Source organism: Anas acuta, chromosome 1 (genome assembly GCF_963932015.1).
Source record: "Anas acuta chromosome 1, bAnaAcu1.1, whole genome shotgun sequence".
Taxonomy (NCBI): domain Eukaryota; kingdom Metazoa; phylum Chordata; class Aves; order Anseriformes; family Anatidae; genus Anas; species Anas acuta.
Genome location: NC_088979.1, coordinates 137,737,422 through 137,756,281, shown reverse-complemented (window position 1 = coordinate 137,756,281; position 18,860 = coordinate 137,737,422). Strand labels below are relative to the sequence as shown.

General features: G+C 36.4%; 1 protein-coding gene across 3 annotated transcripts in view; it reads left to right on the top strand.

The window, feature by feature from the left end:
* PIK3C2G (phosphatidylinositol-4-phosphate 3-kinase catalytic subunit type 2 gamma) overlaps positions 1-18,860 on the top strand; it is a 207,400-nt gene that overhangs the window by 144,363 nt on the left and 44,177 nt on the right. For all 3 annotated transcript variants that reach the window (XM_068659641.1, XM_068659652.1, XM_068659631.1), the window contains 4 exons: positions 5,409-5,565; positions 9,796-9,905; positions 17,298-17,490; positions 18,032-18,153. In XM_068659641.1, coding sequence (XP_068515742.1) covers positions 5,409-5,565; positions 9,796-9,905; positions 17,298-17,490; positions 18,032-18,153 — 582 coding nt within the window. The remainder of the gene's footprint in view (positions 1-5,408; positions 5,566-9,795; positions 9,906-17,297; positions 17,491-18,031; positions 18,154-18,860) is intronic.

The window sequence follows — 18,860 nt, the reverse complement described above, 5'->3', positions numbered from 1 at the left end:
GTGTTTATGGTTGATCTTGTCCTTGCATAAGGAGAAAGATGGAGTATCTCTTGCGGTTGCCCTTCCAGGCATATCTTTTTATGACTCTATGTATGCGTGCTTAAGATAAATTGTACTGTGCAGTTGTTTACTTCTTCATTCTGTAATATATGCAGGGGATACATTTGCTCATGTTTTCTTTTTTCTATGTCTGCAAATATATACATATGTATATGTATATCATTACTGTGATTAGGTATCTTCACTTAGCCTATAGAAATAAGCATTCATATTCATTTAGTGTGTGTGTGTGTGTTCTTCAGTAAGCTTTCAGCTTTTTCCATAAAGCAAAAGATGTCAGCATTCAAACATTCCCTAAAAGCTTTTCCTATTTTACTGGATACATCTAAATTCCACATAATCATGCTGAATGCTATCCATCACTCTTGACTCAGCCTATGTGGTTTTAAAGCAGTCAGGGAATATACGGGGGTTTATACTACTGAGAAGATGATTTTTAAATTGCAAACATTTCACATTCTATCTCATATGTCCATATGACAATTTCGACTACATCCAAAAAACTAATCTGGTTCTGTCTTATTGTATTATTGCATGTGCCTTAAACACTAACAACACTATTAAGAAGTTTAGATAGGATCAGAGTAAAGTTCAGTTGCTGTTGTTGATTATCTCATGTGCTTTTGCTACTTATATAAAATACAGTCAGTGTATCTATCTCGAATGTTCTGTGCTGTGAGATTCATAATAGAAAATACTCAAGCTATTGTTTGTCTTAAAAAAACTGGTTAATCAGGTTACATCTACTATTTCATAACAAAACCTGATGATCTTACTGGTCTTCTGTCCTGGTTTCAGTTAGGACAGAGTTAATTTTCCTCCTACTAGCTGGTAGGGTGCTATGTTTTGGATTAGGATGAGAAGAGTGCTGATAACATGCTGATGTTTTAATTGTTGCAGAGCAGTGCTTACACCAAGCCAAGGACTTTTCAGCTTCTTGCTCTGTCCTGCCAGTGGGCAGGCTGGGGGTGCAGCAGGAGCTGGGAGGGGACAGACCCAGGACAGCTGACCCAAACTGGCCAAGGGGTTATTCCATACCATCTGATGTCATGCTGAACAATATATAGGGGTGGCTAGCCAAGGTGGGGGGGCCGGACCACTCGAGCTTAGGCTGGGCATCCGTCAGCGGGTGGTGAGCACTTGAATTGTGCATCACCTGTTTCATACACATTATTATTAATTGTACTATTATTATTATTATTATTGTTATTATTATTTTCCTGTCTTAATAAACTGTCCTTATCACAGGCTTCAGTTTCCCTTTTCTCTCCCCCATCCCAGAGAGGGAGGGGGGAGGGTGAGCGAATGCAACATATTTCTAGCCTATAGTAAAGTCCTAATAAGTGTTCCCATCAACCCAAACTAAGTTTGTTTTTGCATGATGATCTGTTTAGTTGCTTGAGGTTTAATTTCTTTCCTTTCTCTGATGACATATTATCCAAACATTCTTAATCTCCAGAGGAACTGTAAAACACATTACAATGAATATCTTATATCTCTGAAAGCAGTAAATAAAGAAAACAACAACAACGACAACAACAACCACCAAAACATAAAACTAATCTTATTTTTCCCTGCATGAGTGCATGATGTGAGCACACTCTTTTGTCACAGCCATAGTAAAGCAAAACTCTTTAATGTCCAGGATTGCAATCAGGCTCTGGAATAAAATGGGGTATTACCTTTTTGACTGATTTCCCATAAAGAAAAAAAAAGAAAAAAAAAAAGAAAAAAAAAAAGAAAAAAAAAGAAAAAAAAAAAGGTTTATTAATCTCATCTAGATCTTTAGTGCCATGGGGGAAAAGAGAGGAGGAAGGTAGAGAGAGAGAGAGTGACAAGGTAGATTTAATGATTTTGAGGGGATTATACACTGTACATCTATGGTATGGTCCACCTCAAGACATACCAATTGTCTCAATAAGGCTTTTTTTCTAGAAATGGTGGTACTCAAGAAAATAAAAAGGATTTTGGTCTTCTACAGGGATATCATAGTAAAAGTCTTTTCCTTGAAAGTACCTAATCATACTAGTTTTGTTAAACTAAAGCCAGCTTATTCATTAATTGCATGGGGAAAAAAAATGTAATAGATACAGATTTTAGGCTATGGCTTATTTTCCCATTGGCTGTAGTACAGAATATGGGTCCTTGCGCATCCCATGGATTTAAAGTATTATAGGTTTTATCTGTGATCTTGAGTATATTTGGGGGTATAAAGTTTTTAATGTTTAGATAGTTTTAGATAATTATCTTTTAGATAGATAGATAATTATCTCTTAGATAATTTAATTTGAACAAATTATGTAATAGGGTTATGTTCAAATAAGTGATGTTTTTTATATTTATTAACAAGCTTATCTGTAATACTATCTAAGCTATTGTGCCATAGAGAAGGCTATTGGTTAGAGATGGCTTAAATATAGAAACATAGGCTGTACACCTGGGTGAAGTTCATCTGCACATGTATGTGTGATAAATTAAAAAGCTCATACAAAACCAGAGCAGTCATTGCTTTTCTTCTTATGCAAGCTAAAACATCCACCATCATTTGCTGATGTAAGTTTTCCCATGCATGATTGATGGTGACTTACACTTGCCTGTATGTAATTTTTCTGGACTAATCTTTAGATTATCACTTTCCATATTTTTATATTCCAGAGGAGTCTGTGAAAACAGCAAAGAACATTTTGCCTATTTACATAGATGTTCAGCCCTGTCAATTGTTTTTTTCTTTTTTTTTTTCTTTCAGAATCTTTAACCTACTGTCAATGAGTATCTCTTCCCACTGAAACTTTACTTTTTAATATTATCATGACAAATGACTCTGTTGTTCCTTCTCATGGATCTTGTCTCTTATACTAGGTTGTTTTCATGTTTTTTATTTCAATTGCAAAGTGATCCCTTTCTGAGTGGACAGCTTACTTAGACACAGGCAAACATGGAGCTTTAGTGTCTGACTCATTGCAGGGGTTACTTATGGGTGAGGGTCTGATACTACAATACCTCGAGCAAAATCAGGCTTATATAATGAAAAAAAAATTCTATACTGTATTTTGCAGGTTAATAAGGGCGGAGAGCCCTACCGAATTAATAATAATAATGTCTTCAATATAATACTGAGAAATTTAAGAACCTTGTACAACTGCTTAAAATTATCTCACAAGAAAAATTAACCTGTAAGTAATATACATGTAAATACCAACATATCAGTTATGTGTTCAAATGGATCCTTTAGCAACAGCAGTAGGGGAATTGACTAATGTTGCAGTCAATGCATTATGTGGAAGTTGGCCCACAGCCCAACCCAGCAATGTTAAACGTAATATTTCTTCCATTAAAGTAATTTCTGATGTAACTATCTGTTTTAAGCAAGTAGCTTAATGTGGGATACTTGGACTAGCTCAGGAAGGGCTTTGTCTTCATAGTGTAATTGTGTCTCTTCATGCAGCTGGACATCAGAAATCAAATATGAGCTTTGAATATAGTACACATTATGGTAAATTTAGAGCAGTTATTTTGGGTTGGGATATTGGACAAGAAACTGAGTTCTGTTTTTTACGCATTCTTAAGGTGCTAGAAAGCTTTCAAATAAGATTTTAGGTTGGGTGTCTACCCACAGATAAGTGAAAATGTTGTTTATTTTCTGGGTCAATCTCTTTTTCTTACTGGTTTCAACAAATTGACTTCTGAGACCCAAATTGAACCTAACTAATTAATACTTAACATCTACATTAAATGCCACTGATAGACAAAAGATAAGCTGAAAGATGAATGAATAAGAGATGGATCTGGGAAAATCTTGCTCTCTGAAATCAGTAATAGAATCAATTTTGTAATTCTCTGAGAGCTACAGCACAAAACTACAAAATCACTGTGAAAAAGTCTTACTGTAATATAACTGTCACACTGTTATGTTGCATGATACATCTCACATCTTGCATGATACAGAAAATGTGAAAATGTGGAAGAAAAGAATAAGAATCAATATTGTGGAGATTTTCGTCATTCCTAATACTGCCTAAATGAAATGGAATAATATATTTTTTAAAAAATGAAAAAAAATTATAAAAGTAATAATTAAAAAAAAAAAAAAAAAGAAGACCTAGGCTGATTTGAGCTGAACGATGCCTGTAGGGGGTCTGTTTTCAAGGAAGTTGTCTTCACTGTAAACAGCAAAAATAATATTCCACAAATAAGAAAGGGAAGGTCATTTAACATTTCATGTAACTGAGACTTCCATCTGCAGCCTTGAATCTCATGGCAACTGGACTTTCTACAGTAATACCAAGCAAACATTTTTGTAGGAAAATGATGAAATTTCCAAGGAAATTCTTCTCTGTCTTGTTTATGAATGAATCAGCAAGCAGAGTAGGTTCTGCCCACATTTGAGGTTTTAGCAAGAAACAGACATTCTCAACTTTGTTTCTGCATTTGTTTCCCAAAAGTATTTGGTTTACTCGAGTTTATTTTGATTTAAGGGTTAACCAACTGTGTGTATTTCCGTGGGATATAGCCCTCTAATCTGTGTACATGCATCTGTATACACAGTTGTGATGAGAAAATCACTGCAGGAGTTTTGTCTGTGGTAAGATGCAGTATATCTGTCTTTTCTAAAACTATCAACTGATAGCATTGTTAGCAGAAGCCTGGTTAATTTGTTTTTTACTTCTATAGCATGCCATAGTCACAAACATTGCTAGTAATAAGAAAAAAGGCAAGACATGGTTTCAGATTCTGCACCTCATTTACTCCTGAGTGAATACAGGGTAACTATACATAGAACAAGAGAATGTATTTGGGTTTATTCTGTTTTAACTCAAGTTAGAAACATCCCTTCAAAATGGTGTATATTTAATGATCACATCATATGTTATATATTTTTGTTGTTGCTTTTGGATTGTGGGATTGCATTTTTTTTCTTTAACTCACTTCTCGCCTGGTGGAGAGTTGATATTTATATCCCATCCTGTTTGAGAACAGCTTTTAAATATTTCAATACTAAGCGTGAACATGTTTCCAGATTCGCTTTCAGGCAGAAGTCAAGAAATTAAGCAATGAGAATTTAAAAGGAAAAGTAAAGAAAAGACAGAGGAAAATAAGTAAGCCCCAAACTTGTTCAGTTGTTGTCTTTCTTACTGGGAAGCTCTTACTGTGAAACCTGTCTCTGCCCCAATTAGTCAGGGATACCAGATAGACCAATAGACCTGTCCACACTGGAGGAAAGGAGAGATGAAATAATGAGGAAGATAATACTGGAAAAACAAATATGAATAATGAGACACAAATATTAACCGTCCTGCATGATTTGCTATTTTAAATGAAATTTCTCATGTAATTGTTCTCTTTTTAAGGGACCGAGCTCCTTTCATCTTCACATCAGAGATGGAGTATTTCATCACAGAAGGTGGAAAAAACCCACAGCGTTTTCAAGAGTTTGTGGAGCTTTGTTGTCGAGCATATAATATAGTCAGGAAACACAGCCAGTTACTCTTGAATCTGCTGGAGATGGTAAGAAACTTGAAGATGAAACCAAAAATCAATTTCCTCTGGTGTTCTCTTCCCTTTTAACACTTCTCTACTGCCTCCTGTAGCACTATGATTTGAAGAGGTATCAAGCTGCACTCCAGAAAATGTTAGTGCTGGCACTTCCTGTGCAAAGAAAATATGCAATTTCATGTACTAATTTCTAAGAAGAGAAAAGCTAAGCTGCCACTTGTTTTTGTTTGTTTGTTTGTTTTTTTACAAAATAGCTGAAAGCTGTAAAATAACCTGGGTGCAAGGTCTACATTCAGGAATTTTCACTTAGTCATTTTTCAAGGTTTTCAAGCAATCATTTGCCAACCTCATTTATGGTTACAGCAAGCCAAAGAAAACTAAATGTTTCACACATTGACTGATGTAAGAGTATGTAGCAGCACTGCAGCTACCAGTGATGCCTTTTTTTTTTTTTGCACAATTCCACACTCCCTTTTTAGGATGGCAAATAAAGTAGCAAGACCTATATTAAGACAGATTTTAAAATCCTTCTGTATAGAATTTTAAGATCTTTAGGTGTTTTTATCCCTTAAGTATTCATGCTGATTCACGTGCTGTGTCAGATTCCATAAGTTCTTTATGACTCTACTTGTGTATGAAACCTTAATAATTTTCCCCTCTCACGGGTAGAATGAGAATATTAAATTAACTAATATTTGTTTATATGCTTGGTTAGACTATTAATCCAAAACTTATGTCCAGGGCCCAATGCAAAGCCTAGGTAATGTTTGTGTATGAAAATTCTATATGAAGTTATAACCAGAATTCCTGCGGAAGCTGGAGTACAGCCAAAATGTTACTCCATAAACACAGCTCTATTGTCTCCAGCTTCTGCAATGGTGGAGAGGTGTGTGGGGGGAGAGAAACAGCAAGAATTTCCTTGTCCTGCCTCTGTCTTGTCCATGAATTCTCATGCAGTGGTACATTGTGTGATTACCCAATACAGAGCAGGAAGGATTGCACCAAATCTCAACCCTGCTTCTTCCCAAACACATAGTAACCATAGTGGCTGGAAGCAGTACAAAATGCCATTCTGGGAAATACTATCTAAGTTAAAGTTAAAGAGTCTCTGGAAAAAATTCAAGAGCACCTGTGCACCCTCATCCATAGCAGTTATCTCTGCATTTCTGGACAGGTTGCCTAAAACTGCATGCTGGAAATATAGCTACATCTCCTGTTCACCCCCTGGTCCTCAGTGCAGTCAGTCCCTTCTTCTGCAACCAGCAGAGATACTGATGTTAGATTACTGTGAGATAATATATAGAGAGAGTGTTAGGAAAATGTTCCCAGCAGGAACTCTGAAATACCTAGCTATCTCTGCCTGGATACAGCTGAGGTTTGTCTATATTCAGGGCATACTGCCTCTTCTATTGTTTCTGCTGTTCTTTGAGTGCTGAGCTAAAATTCAGGATACAAATATGTTTAAGCATTGGTCAATGAACTGCAGTTCAGTCAATTGTGTTGCATTTCATAATGAAAAATAACTGGCAGTGTACTCACACCTCATTGATGAGCACTTGATGTCAAAAGGAAATTATAAAACTAGATGAGTTGTGCATGCCTTGTTTTTGCCAGTGATGTTTGGAAAGGTGAGTCTGGTTCTGTACTTGAAATGGAGTGTTGGTTGGAAGAAGGTATCAAAATGTTTTAGTTCTGAAACTGTTTTAGTTAAGAAAACTAAATACACCGTGAAGTCATAATTTGAATTAATTTCTACGCAAAATATCAGATGTTATCAGGAAAGGACAAGACAAACTAACCACTGCCTATGTGTATCAATGACAGTCTAAGATACCTCTCAATATCTGGAAATCTGCATCTGCATCATTTAGCTCTCTTTCCCCTGTCCCATTCTGTTTTATAAGACACTATTTGTAAAGCATGGTTAAAAAAATCCAAACTATAAGGCCATTTCCAAAAAGTACAGCTTGACAAGAGCTGTAAACAGTACTCTGGATGGTCAGTGACTGTTAGTGGTTTCTAGCAAAGTGTTTTCATGATTTTTTTTTCCCCTAGTATGGGACTTAATGCTTTTTCATAGTGGTGAGCAGCATGTTTCTAGAACTGTTCCAACATTTTCTGCTGGGAGTAAGAAATAATCCATGAAGTTTCCATCACTTTGAAAAGCAGAAACATCTGTGGGAGACCCAACAGTCTGTTGACAGCATTCAGCTGTATAAATGCCAGTAGTTCATTAGATTTGCTCTTGTTAAAGAGTTGATGTGAGCTATTAAACAGAGGCTGGTAGGAGCTCTGAATCCAGGCCCAAGGAGAGCATAAGCAGTTCCGCTCAACAAGTAAGATGGCCTGAGATGATTAAGTGTGGTAGGTCAAGACGTGTGGCCAGACAAGAGGGGATAAATCCAGACGCTTAAACTTAAGCATCTAGTATTTGAGTTTCCCTAGGCAACCTGTAGTTGTTTTCTGAACAGTTGTTCCATCTCTTGTCCAATTAGCATCTAGAAACACTAGCCACATTTTTAGAAGCCTCCTCCATGAGGGAAAGCAAGATAGATATGGTAATATGAAGCAAGAGGGATGAAGCAGTGTAATAACCCTCTAGCAGCTCTTGCAGTCAGCAAAACAGTGTGTAGGTACCACCCAGCTGAAGACATTTTGGGGGCTGGCAAATGACTTTCCCCCTTCTGCAGTTCAGGGATCCTAAAGAATCCCATTATGCAGTCACACTATGGATCATTCAGATTATGTTCAGATCTGTCATTGTTCCATTTTCTAATGAAGGGCAAGAAGCTTAATTTGTCTATGCAACAACTCTCTTAATTTTAAAAGGGGACAGGAGTTACCTTTCTTATAAATGTGTTGGAGACGTAAATGTGCTGGAGACGCAGTGTGTATCCCTAAGTGCCGAACATTGTTATTGTCCCAGCTCTCAACTCACGAAGTTTCATCCAGTCAAGAAAACAAGCTACTTACATTCACCTCGTTGAACTTTCTGTCTTTCTGCTCCTTGCTAGCCAGAACTGTGTGAGACAGCAATCTAAAGGTCCAGTGGTAGTATTGATTTGGCCTTACATGAAGCAAGATTTTCCTCATAATGCCAAAAAGAAAACATACAAAATATTGAAACTTGATGTAAAAATATTGAGGTTTGAAGTAATAAGGAAAATGACACCCTCCCCTCATCCCTTTTCGCTTTCCTCTATTTAACCTTCAACCAAACCGTAAAATAAGATCAGTGTTTCTTTTTTTTCTTTGCCATTATCTGCAAAACTCAGCAGGACATTCTATCTGCAGTAGACATAAATGTCAATGAAGAATGCACAGCAGTGACTGCAAAATCACATACGTTTCCTTCTGAGCAATGTGAAGGAGTGATTTTTTTCTCCATTACACACAAAACATCACTCTCAACTTACTGTGATCGTTGAGAAAAATCAGTATGTTTTGAAGTGAATCAAAAAGATTTTTGTTGTGACATTTTACATTGCCTGGAGAGAGATGTATGGTCAACTGGACACAGTTGTCTACACTGCTCATTGTACTGTAACTTTCCAAGGGAAATATTTGTATTATTTGTCTTTTTAACCTAACGTGGCCAACTAACTAGACCAACTCCATCCCTCATGGAAGGGGAATTATGTATTTCTTTCAGAGAGCAGTTCTGAGTGGCCAAGTCAGGGCTCCTTCTGTAAGTGAACATTTAAAAGGATCTTTCTCCTCCACTGACCGTAAAGGGAATGACTGTACGATCCATTTGCAGGAAGAGTCCAGAGCAGTGCTAGTGGAAGTCGTAGTTACGGATGAGAAGGTGATGTTGCACTAAATAGGATTAGGGCTTAGCTATCATTGTCAGTGTAACAGAAAAGTGGTTACTATTGTTCAGGTGGCTACATTTTCCCAGCATCCTGTTGTGTACATTATCACCATTAGAAAGCTATGAAGGAAGATTAGCAAGGCATGTATTGAGATTGTGACATTGGAATAGAAAATAAATAGTTCAAATAGACTGGTGATTTTCCAGTTCCTCTTTCTGGTACCTCATTGTGAAAGTTTACAGTGCAATATGTTCCCTTTAGTATTCCAGGCATTGCTCTAGCACCAGAACAACTTTACAGATCAGCAAAACTTTGTGTTTTAGAAAAAGCCCTTTCTGTGTAAATCCTTCCATTTCTCAGTTGGCCCCATTTAATTTAATTTTATTTTTAGTAGTACAAGGAAGTAATGACATTTCTTTACTTTAAGATGCTGCATGCAGGATTGCCTGAGCTGAAGAGCATTCAGGATTTGAAATATGTCTATGATAACCTCCGTCCTCAGGACTCAGACCTCCAGGCTACAAGCTACTTTACAAGGTAAAGACAATATAATCCAGAAAGTTTGTCACCTTCAGGCATAAAGAAAAGCTGTCTTTTTTTTTATTATATTTTTTTGAACACATTTTTTTCCTCTTATGTTAAGGGGTTGTAATCAATGAAATTACACAAAAGGATAATTCATCCTCATATGTTTACTTTAAAAAATCCACTCCTTATGCATCTTATAACCAACCTTCTCAAGTTTCTCAAAGATACACAGTTGTGCACTTGTGGTACATATGTAGGAAGACACTTATTCAGTGTCTACTGGTTTTATTCAGTTGGAATGGTAAAACCACTATGGCTTATTTATAGCCAGTTTACCACTGCCTTTAGATCTCCTAACTCCATGCAACATGATTTGGACTGCAGACATTTTGAATGAATGTTTGAATGTTCTTCCAAGTAACAAAAACAACAACAACAAAATCTGAATAATGTTTGCAGTGGGTTTTGTAAAATCTTCCCATAAAAAGGTTTGACTTGTTAACTGTCTGAATGAGGACTTAAAATTCCTGCATTATATTCCCTTTTCTGATCTTCTTTCTACCTTTTGCGTTGCTTCAGGCAAGTTACTCTGCCTCTGTTAGCCATAGTTTCTCCATCTGCAAAATGGTAATTATTCTTCCTTTTAAGGACTTAATAGATGTATAACAGAACAGAATTGTATGTGAGTATAGGTATATGTAATGCTTTATTTGTATGAGGATAATCACATGTTTTACTTGTTTGTGATAATAACTGGGGATTATTGGTGAGGAGTTGCAGATGACCTATTAAAAATTGGTTGGAAACCTGCAGTTGTGATCTTTTGGGACAGGCCTCTGTAGTACATATATTTCCAACTGTTAATTTGATGATGCTCTATATTGAGTCAATGGAAACTGAATGGATTTGGAAGCACACTTTCTCATTCTAGGCACAGTATGAGAAGATCTCTCCCTGTCAGAACCTGTCCTTTGCAACACCATCATTTGCAAAGGACAGTCTGAAATCACAGCCTGCTGGTCACTGCATACACATGCACAGAAAGCAACACCCTTCTGACTGCTTCTTCTTGTGCATGTGCAGGGCACGTCCAGTTGACAGTCTTTCCAAACTCAAAGCCCTAAAGGACACTTCCATAAGGCCGCATAATTCTCTCACCGCGTGAACTGCCTTTAGGCAAGAGCAATTGTTCCATCACTTTGCACACAGCAGAGCACTGAGATTTCTCTCCTTTAACTCTTGTTTTCTCATATGCTTTCCCTATTGCCCCTTAACAAGATTGGTTTATTTTAAAATTTAATTACAGCTTCACATTTACTGTCAACTCCTACCTTATCCTTTCCTTTAAAATTTTACATATTCCCAAATTACAGACTTACATTTCCACTTCAAATAGGAAACATGCAGCTTCTAATTAAAATGTAGAAGTCTTGAATCTGTCATAGTTTGGGTGGATGTGTTTGCCTCTCATGGGTACAAAAGCCATTTCACTTAATTAGAGAAAAAAAAAGACTAGGTTATACATAACAAATAGGGAAACGTGAGTCTTCAGAGCGAAAATTGAATTAGTGTCACGCAAAACTCAGCCAGTGCCTAGAACTCTTCTGGAGGTTAAAAGCATTAGTATGCTTTTCAGCTGGGTAGGAATAAGGTTACGGTTAGGGTTAAATTCACAGCAGTCTTGCTTAGACAGAAGATAAAGGATGAGGGCAGCATTCAGGACGAGAGCTCCGTACTCTTTCTTTGAAGTGGGTGAGGTGGTTATGGAGTTTTGAGGCTGAGGAAAGTGCAGGACTTTAGAGTGGGAATTGACCCTCAAGTTCTGCTTACCAATAAAAGTAACATCATGCTGCAGATCTGTGCAGTGCTGTGGGCTCAGATCTTATTTGAAACTGTATTTTCTGCTATAATGCTTTTAGAGAACTCTATTGTTCTAATTTCCTTTGAATTTGTTACTGGTCATAGAGATCATTATATCATACAGAAAACTCAGATATTGCTAGGTTGCATATTTGCTTCTTTAATACCCTTAGTGTATGTTTGTATCATATATGCTCATTTTAAGTACAAGTTGTCTTTTCATTAGCTCATGAATTTCTAAGGATCTCATTTTACTTTTTTTTTTTTTTAAATTCTAATTTGTATTCATGTTTAAACATAATTTGTGTTAATTCAAAGCATGTATTAGCTAACACTTCTACATGTTTAAACATAGGCAGAATGCCAGCTTTCATGTCTAGTAGAATTTTAACTTCTGAAAAGTGTTTCCAGGCAGTCTTTGGTATGGCTTATACCTAGATCTATTCAGGACTTACCGTCAATATAAGCATTTTCTGACCTGCTCCTAGGAATGTTAATATTTTGAGATTTTTGTGAGCTTTGCATTACCTATGTTGTCTTTATTCCCATCCTTCAGAAAAATTCCTCCCTAATTCCTTTTTGTACAAAAAGCACAGGTGAGAAAAAAATCAAATCCCACACTTCTCATGGTCTCTCCATACTTTATTCCTATATCTATTTTTCAGGTTGTCCTTAGAAAGCAAGTGAAATTAGAAGTTCTGTTTATTAGCATAACTTCCAGTAGCCTTCAAATCCTTTGAAATTCATAGCTGCTTTCTCTGCACAATTACTTCTGTAAACATTTTATTGTTTTGAAAAAGTTCATTTCTATATACATTATTTTTAAAAAGTTCATTTCTAGATAAGAAATGTGGTCATTGGAATGCTGAAAACTGCCAAGAGTTATTTGTTGTTCTAAATGCAAGTTATTTATTGTGATCTTTCAGTTTCAATCATATAACGTATCAGCTGGAAAAAAACAAACAAACAAACAAAAAAAAAAAAACCAACTGCTAGTGGAAATAGGAGAAGAATATTTCTCACTGTATTTCTCTAGAAATAGATTGCTTTTAGCAATTGTCTGAGTTTGATTCGAGAATAGTACTGATATTGCCTCCACTGGCACTTAAAAACAGCATAAAACGATGAATGATGCCACAAATATTCTTGGCAAAACAATGTTAATTTTTTCTTTGCCCTTCACCTTTTTAGCCAATGGGATAATGATACCAGAGTTTGGACTTTAACGTCCAAATCCTTTCAGTATTCTAAAGTATTCAGTGTTTCTTTTGCTCTCACTTTTGAATTAAGACATGTTCAGTAATCTGTGGTTTCATTTGTGTACTGTTCTCTTCTCACATTAGGTCAGTTCACTATTACGAGCTGATGAGCAGCAGTTCTGAAGCTCACAGATTGCAGCCTTCTGGAAGGTCACACTCTCAGATCATGAATAACAGTGCACCGATTGAGAGTTAAACAAGAGTTTCTGTGTTTGCTTGTAATTTCTGTGCACCTAGTGCCAAATGAAACATTGTTGTCTCTCCAGCATCTGCCCTGAACTCAGTTTGATCCTTGAAACTCAACTTGATCCTTTTCCCTCCCTCCTTTCCTCATTACCTCACAACTCAGTTATAACAATGAAAAAAAGAAAGTCATCCTATTTCTGGATATAAATTTCCTCTTTGGTTTTCTGTAGATAATCTTCAAAAGTCAGCATAGTGTCGACTGCTGCCTGACATTTTTAATATGCCTGTAAAGTGATATGTATTTAAAATTATTTTTAAGGTATTAAAGTGAGCCTAGTGCAATGAATGGAGTTGATTTCAATTGATTGTAGTATGCAATCTAACTCACTTCTAGAAACTCATGAATAAGAGAGGCACTGTGGATCTGGCAATTACCAGCGAAGTACCATTGCATATCTTCAGTTGCTTGATTGAGGGTTGCTGCTAAGGTCAGCTGCCATCTTTACTTATTTTTCATTTATTAGGTACCTGCCATTGCCTAGGTCAAATGTATCCACTCCAAACCACAACTGCCAACAGCTGCGAAACTGGACAGTTCACAGTAACCCCTTTCAAAACATGACACTAATCTTTAAATGATCAGACAACCCCTGTTTCTGAGGTGACTGCAGATATTCCAGCAAGAAATTTTCCAAACAGCTGAAAAAACAGTGACAGCTGGTGACTTCTAATGGGACATAGACAAAACTACTATACTAAACTCTCTTTCAGCTGCACTCAAGTAGTTTGTAAAGGTCTTGGTAAACCTGCATCAAATGAACAGAGGCAAACTTCCTCCTTGAAGTTATGTTGTTTGAGACATTCATACTGTTGCATAAACCCCATATGTCACCAGCTCAGGGAAGGCAATGTTCTCTGTATGGGAGAGAGGTGCACAGGAAGACTAGCAGTGATGAAACTGGAACGGAAGGTGCACCTCAAAAGAGTATCTGATGTGCTCTGCCCATAGAATCAGAGTTAGCCTGAAGTAAACCCCTAAAAGGCACGTAGCATGGCTGTTGGAGTCTCAACACCACATATTTCACATAATAAATCTTTTTGGACTTCACTACTTTCTCATGTAGACTTGGGGGTATACTTCCATCACTAGGCACTCTTGAAAAAGCCAAATATTTCATGCATCTGTTTACATAAACTGCCAACCAGTCTGTGCATGTTTCACCTGATAGTGATTTGACAGTTTTGCAGAAAATCTGTAAACCAAATCTGAAAGTCAAAGCCCGTGCAGCAGGTGGAACATGAAAAGTTATTCCTTTTGAATAATCCCAGATATTTAACTCATGTTTCCGCAAAATAGGTCAGACAGCAATCTGTGTGGTAAAACATTGTCATGTGGAAAAAACAAACAAACAAACAAACAAAAAATGTTGCTGCCAGCAAACTTTATTTTAGAAATACTATGATTCACAGTGATATCATTGTGAGGACAGAGCCAGCTATAGGCACAGCAAAAGTGGTAGTGACCTAGGGAACAAGAGGATCTCAGTAAATGATACCCATTATTAACAAATTCTTCACCAGTGGCTAAACTTAATGATGCTCAATAGAAGAGAAAGCATTTGAGAGAGTTCAAGGAGAAGGTTCTAGTACAGATTCTTATGAATTTATAATGAATTTTTAAAATGCTGGCAGAAAGGGGAATCAGATTGCCACAATGTGGTAAACTGGGTCAGTGATGTAATATACACCAAAAATAAAACACAAAATTTAAAAAGATGACACGAGTTTGATGTACATCACTGTTCCATACATAGTTAGGAAGCTTTGAGAAACTGTGGAATAGAGAGTTTTCTTAAGCTTGTTCACCCTTGAAAGAAAATTCAGCAAACTTTAACTGTAGTTGTTGTACCTTGCTGTGAAGACACACTCTGAGATGTCATCAGAGTAGCAAAGAGGCCTTTTAAACTCATTCTTAATGACAGGACATACTGATTGCTTATTGCTTTCTATTATAACAGAGAGGACCACATACAGAGAAAGCAGAGTATATAGAGATGGCAAAAACTATATATAATTCTGGCTTTATTTTGTTTTAGATGTTTACCTTTAAACACTGACAAGTGATGCAGCATTAACAAAAGCCTCTGTTTTGGTTTAGAGAAGGCATGTGATTAGCAATCTAAGTGTTAAAAGTATTTTAGAAGCTTAATGGATCCATGGAAAAAACTACAAACTATTAAAATACTGGATTGTTTAAATAGTAATATTCCAATATCAGCTGCTCTGTGACACTGATGATGTCTGAATTAATACTAATTTATAAGCAGAGACCTGTTTTATGTGAATTTAAATTCACTGTATTTAGTTGCAAAGTAAACATGCCTCTTATAGTAACATTGCAAAATCCCTAATCAGTTTGCTATAATATGGCCAATTTACAGTTTCTGTAACCTAAATCATGTCTCAGTGATTTAACAAGTGTTTAAACTAAACATTAAATTAAACACATAAGAGTTAAAAAAGAAATGTTCACCTCAGATGTGACCTAACTAATCAGTGATTTTGTACTAATATTTTGAAATTAGATATATTTTCTTGTTTTCAATTTTAGTATTAATTATTTATTAAATAGTCTGTAGGTATTTGTTTATGAAGAATGTAATTAATAATTAAGGTAATGAACTAAATCAATTCAGAGATACCTCTCGTGCTATTACATTAAGAAAAGCATATACATCTTGTTTCCTTAGTTTAGTCTGCCTAATTGGTGTATGATGAGTTCACATGGTATTTTGAATGAGATCTCAGGTTGGGGGAGCAAGCTGGGGAGCTAGCTGCAGGTAGAATATTCTTTTTGGTATGGTGGCATCTGTAAAGGTATAGTCTTTAGCCAGAATGTCTGAGATCATGAAAATCAGGCTAATGTGATGAATGGAGTTGATTTCAATTGACTGTAGTATGCAATCCAGCCCACACAGAGAAACACATGAATAAGAATTTAATCTTAAATGACAGATGAAGCATTTGCTCAGCTTCAAAGAGGTAATGACGAAGGTGGTTAAGGGTATTGTCAATTCCTGTAAGCTAGTTAGATATAGTCCAAAACGGGGAATGGGGGGAACACCAGACAATTTGATAGAGGTTTGCTACTATATGGCCTGAAACTAATAGGATGTTGTTCTATAACATAAAACCCATCCAGAATGTCTTCAGAGAGCTATAGAATTAAGTGTGGAAATAGAAAAAAAAATAGTAACACATTTTAAATAGATTTTAACCAGCAATTGAATTCAGAAGGGCAACTGTTTTCTAATAAGCACTGCATATTCTCTTCAAAGACCAGTTATTATCTTGCAGTGTTATTTCTCAATTCAAGTTCACTTCGATGTTAAAATAAGTTTGTGCTACATATCTGCATGTATATCTAGTAATTTTTCTTTCCATTGTGTCTTTTCTGATGAAAGATCTCAAAGCTAGGAAATTAGAAGTATGTTCTGGTTCCTCTCACACAGGGATGAGATGGGAGAAGATAGGAGGAGAAGAGAATTTATTTGTGTTTTTTTTAATAAATATATACATCTTAAGCTGTTCCACAAAGACTGGGCTTCTAAGAATTGTGTAGGGGATTTAACAAGACACTCACAATTAAATTAAAAATTGGATGCAAGAGATGTTTAGCCTTGTGCAGACATATGTGCGATTAATGTCCATGTGAGATTAATGTAATGAAATTGCAAAGACAATCTTCCGTCCCTTTTGAAGTGAGGACATGTTGTTCTAACCGGGAATTCCTCAAAACACACATGAAAATATTCTGGCTGTCTCTCGTCTGATAGGCTGGTTGTATCCAGCTTATGAAGTATAACTACCCCAAGGTCAGTCATGAGAAGCTACAGCAAGAGTGGTCCTCAAAGCAGTGGGGCTCAAGGGATGGAAATGTATTTCTGCAAATAATGGTCAGTGGTGTGCATATGGTACATATTCATGTGAGGTAGGTTTTAGGTATGGTTTTTTTTTGGTTCTTGTATCTGTGAAACTAAGGATCAAGAAATGGGATCCAGATACATCAATAGCACCTCTTCTGTTTGTTTTTCAGGAAAATAAAGGAAAGTTTGGAGTGCTTTCCCGTTAAGCTCAATAACTTGATCCACACACTTGCACAGATGTCAGTGACAGGCTCTGCAAAGCCTCCAGCTCCAGAGACTGTCCCCCAGGAATGGATGATGCTGAACACAGAGAAGTCAATTGCAAGAGCCACCATTTTGGGGTTCAACAAAAAGTCTGACTCTGTATGTGTTGTATTTTTCACTTGATCTTCAATGACTCTTTTGTGAGCTTATATACTCTTCCTCCTCTTTTATATAAGATGTGCTTTTGCCACATTGAAAGGATCACAGCAGTGCCAATGAGGTAGCAGAGAGAAAGAACACCAGGCAGACGGCTATTAGCAGGGAGCCATTAAGGAGAAAAGTTCCTGCCCTGTAGTGAAAAATAAATCAAGAGCTAATTAAAGCATCCAGGAGGAAAGCATGGCACAAAATTAGGAAGCCTAATAGAAATTGGAGACTGTTATATGATGGTTTAATGGTGCATTATTAGTTTTCACGCACTACAGTGATCTTTCAGTTGTATGCTATCCAGGCAAGTTCCTCCTGTGTAGCAAAGACTATAAATTACTAACTGAATTCTGTGGCACTTGGCACTACATTAAAGAAAGGTTTTCTTTGTAAAAATCACCCTATATTTTCACTTGTACTTTTTTTTTTTTTTTTTTTTAATTTTCCTCTCTGATCATTTCTTTTTTCTGCTTCTCCTTTTTCCCCAATACAGCTATATCTAGTCCAGGTGGTACAAACCTGCAATGTGGTCACTTTTGTGGAGAAATCATTTGACCAGTTCTCAAAACTTCACAGCCAGCTCCAGAAGCAGTTTCCATCAGAGGCACTCCCAGAGTAAGGCAGCATATTAGTGAATGTTAAATGGTTCTCTCTGTGCACAGATAAAAATGTGAGAAAATGTATGGCAGACATATTTTTAGAAACACAAAGGCAATGAGACATATTCTATCAACCTTTCTGTTCAGGCTAGAAGAAACTGAATCATAGACCATTGTGACAGTCCAACTTTTATATATTTTATTCATCCTTTATAATGGGAATAGAAGAGGGGAACAGTTTGAGCCTGACAGATACTTCTGTAATCAAAGGGTAAATGGTATTGACTTCATTAAAGGCATGATAGAGTCTTTAATTGTTTTTATTTTCTGCATGATGCTTGTCAAAACATTGTGCAAAATCAGTATATTAAAACAATGTAAGAATGTTCACACTGGCTCCAAACAGAAACAAGACAATCTCTGATACTGACAGGCATGATCAACATTTTTACAAAAAGATGCACATACTTCTCAGCTGAGAAATACTCAGTAACCTTCCTTGCTCTCCCAGTCCTTTAAAACAATACCTTATGCCTTGCATCACTCAATAATAATAGTTAATAAGTCTTGAAAAATAAGCCATCATTAGCTGCAATAATTCTGAGTATTCCTTTTTATCAATGTACATGTTCATTCCTGCTTTGAATATCCTGAAGCGTACATCTTTATAGCTTCATATTTCTGTCTTACGTGAAACAGCTTTACTTTATATAATAATTTTCC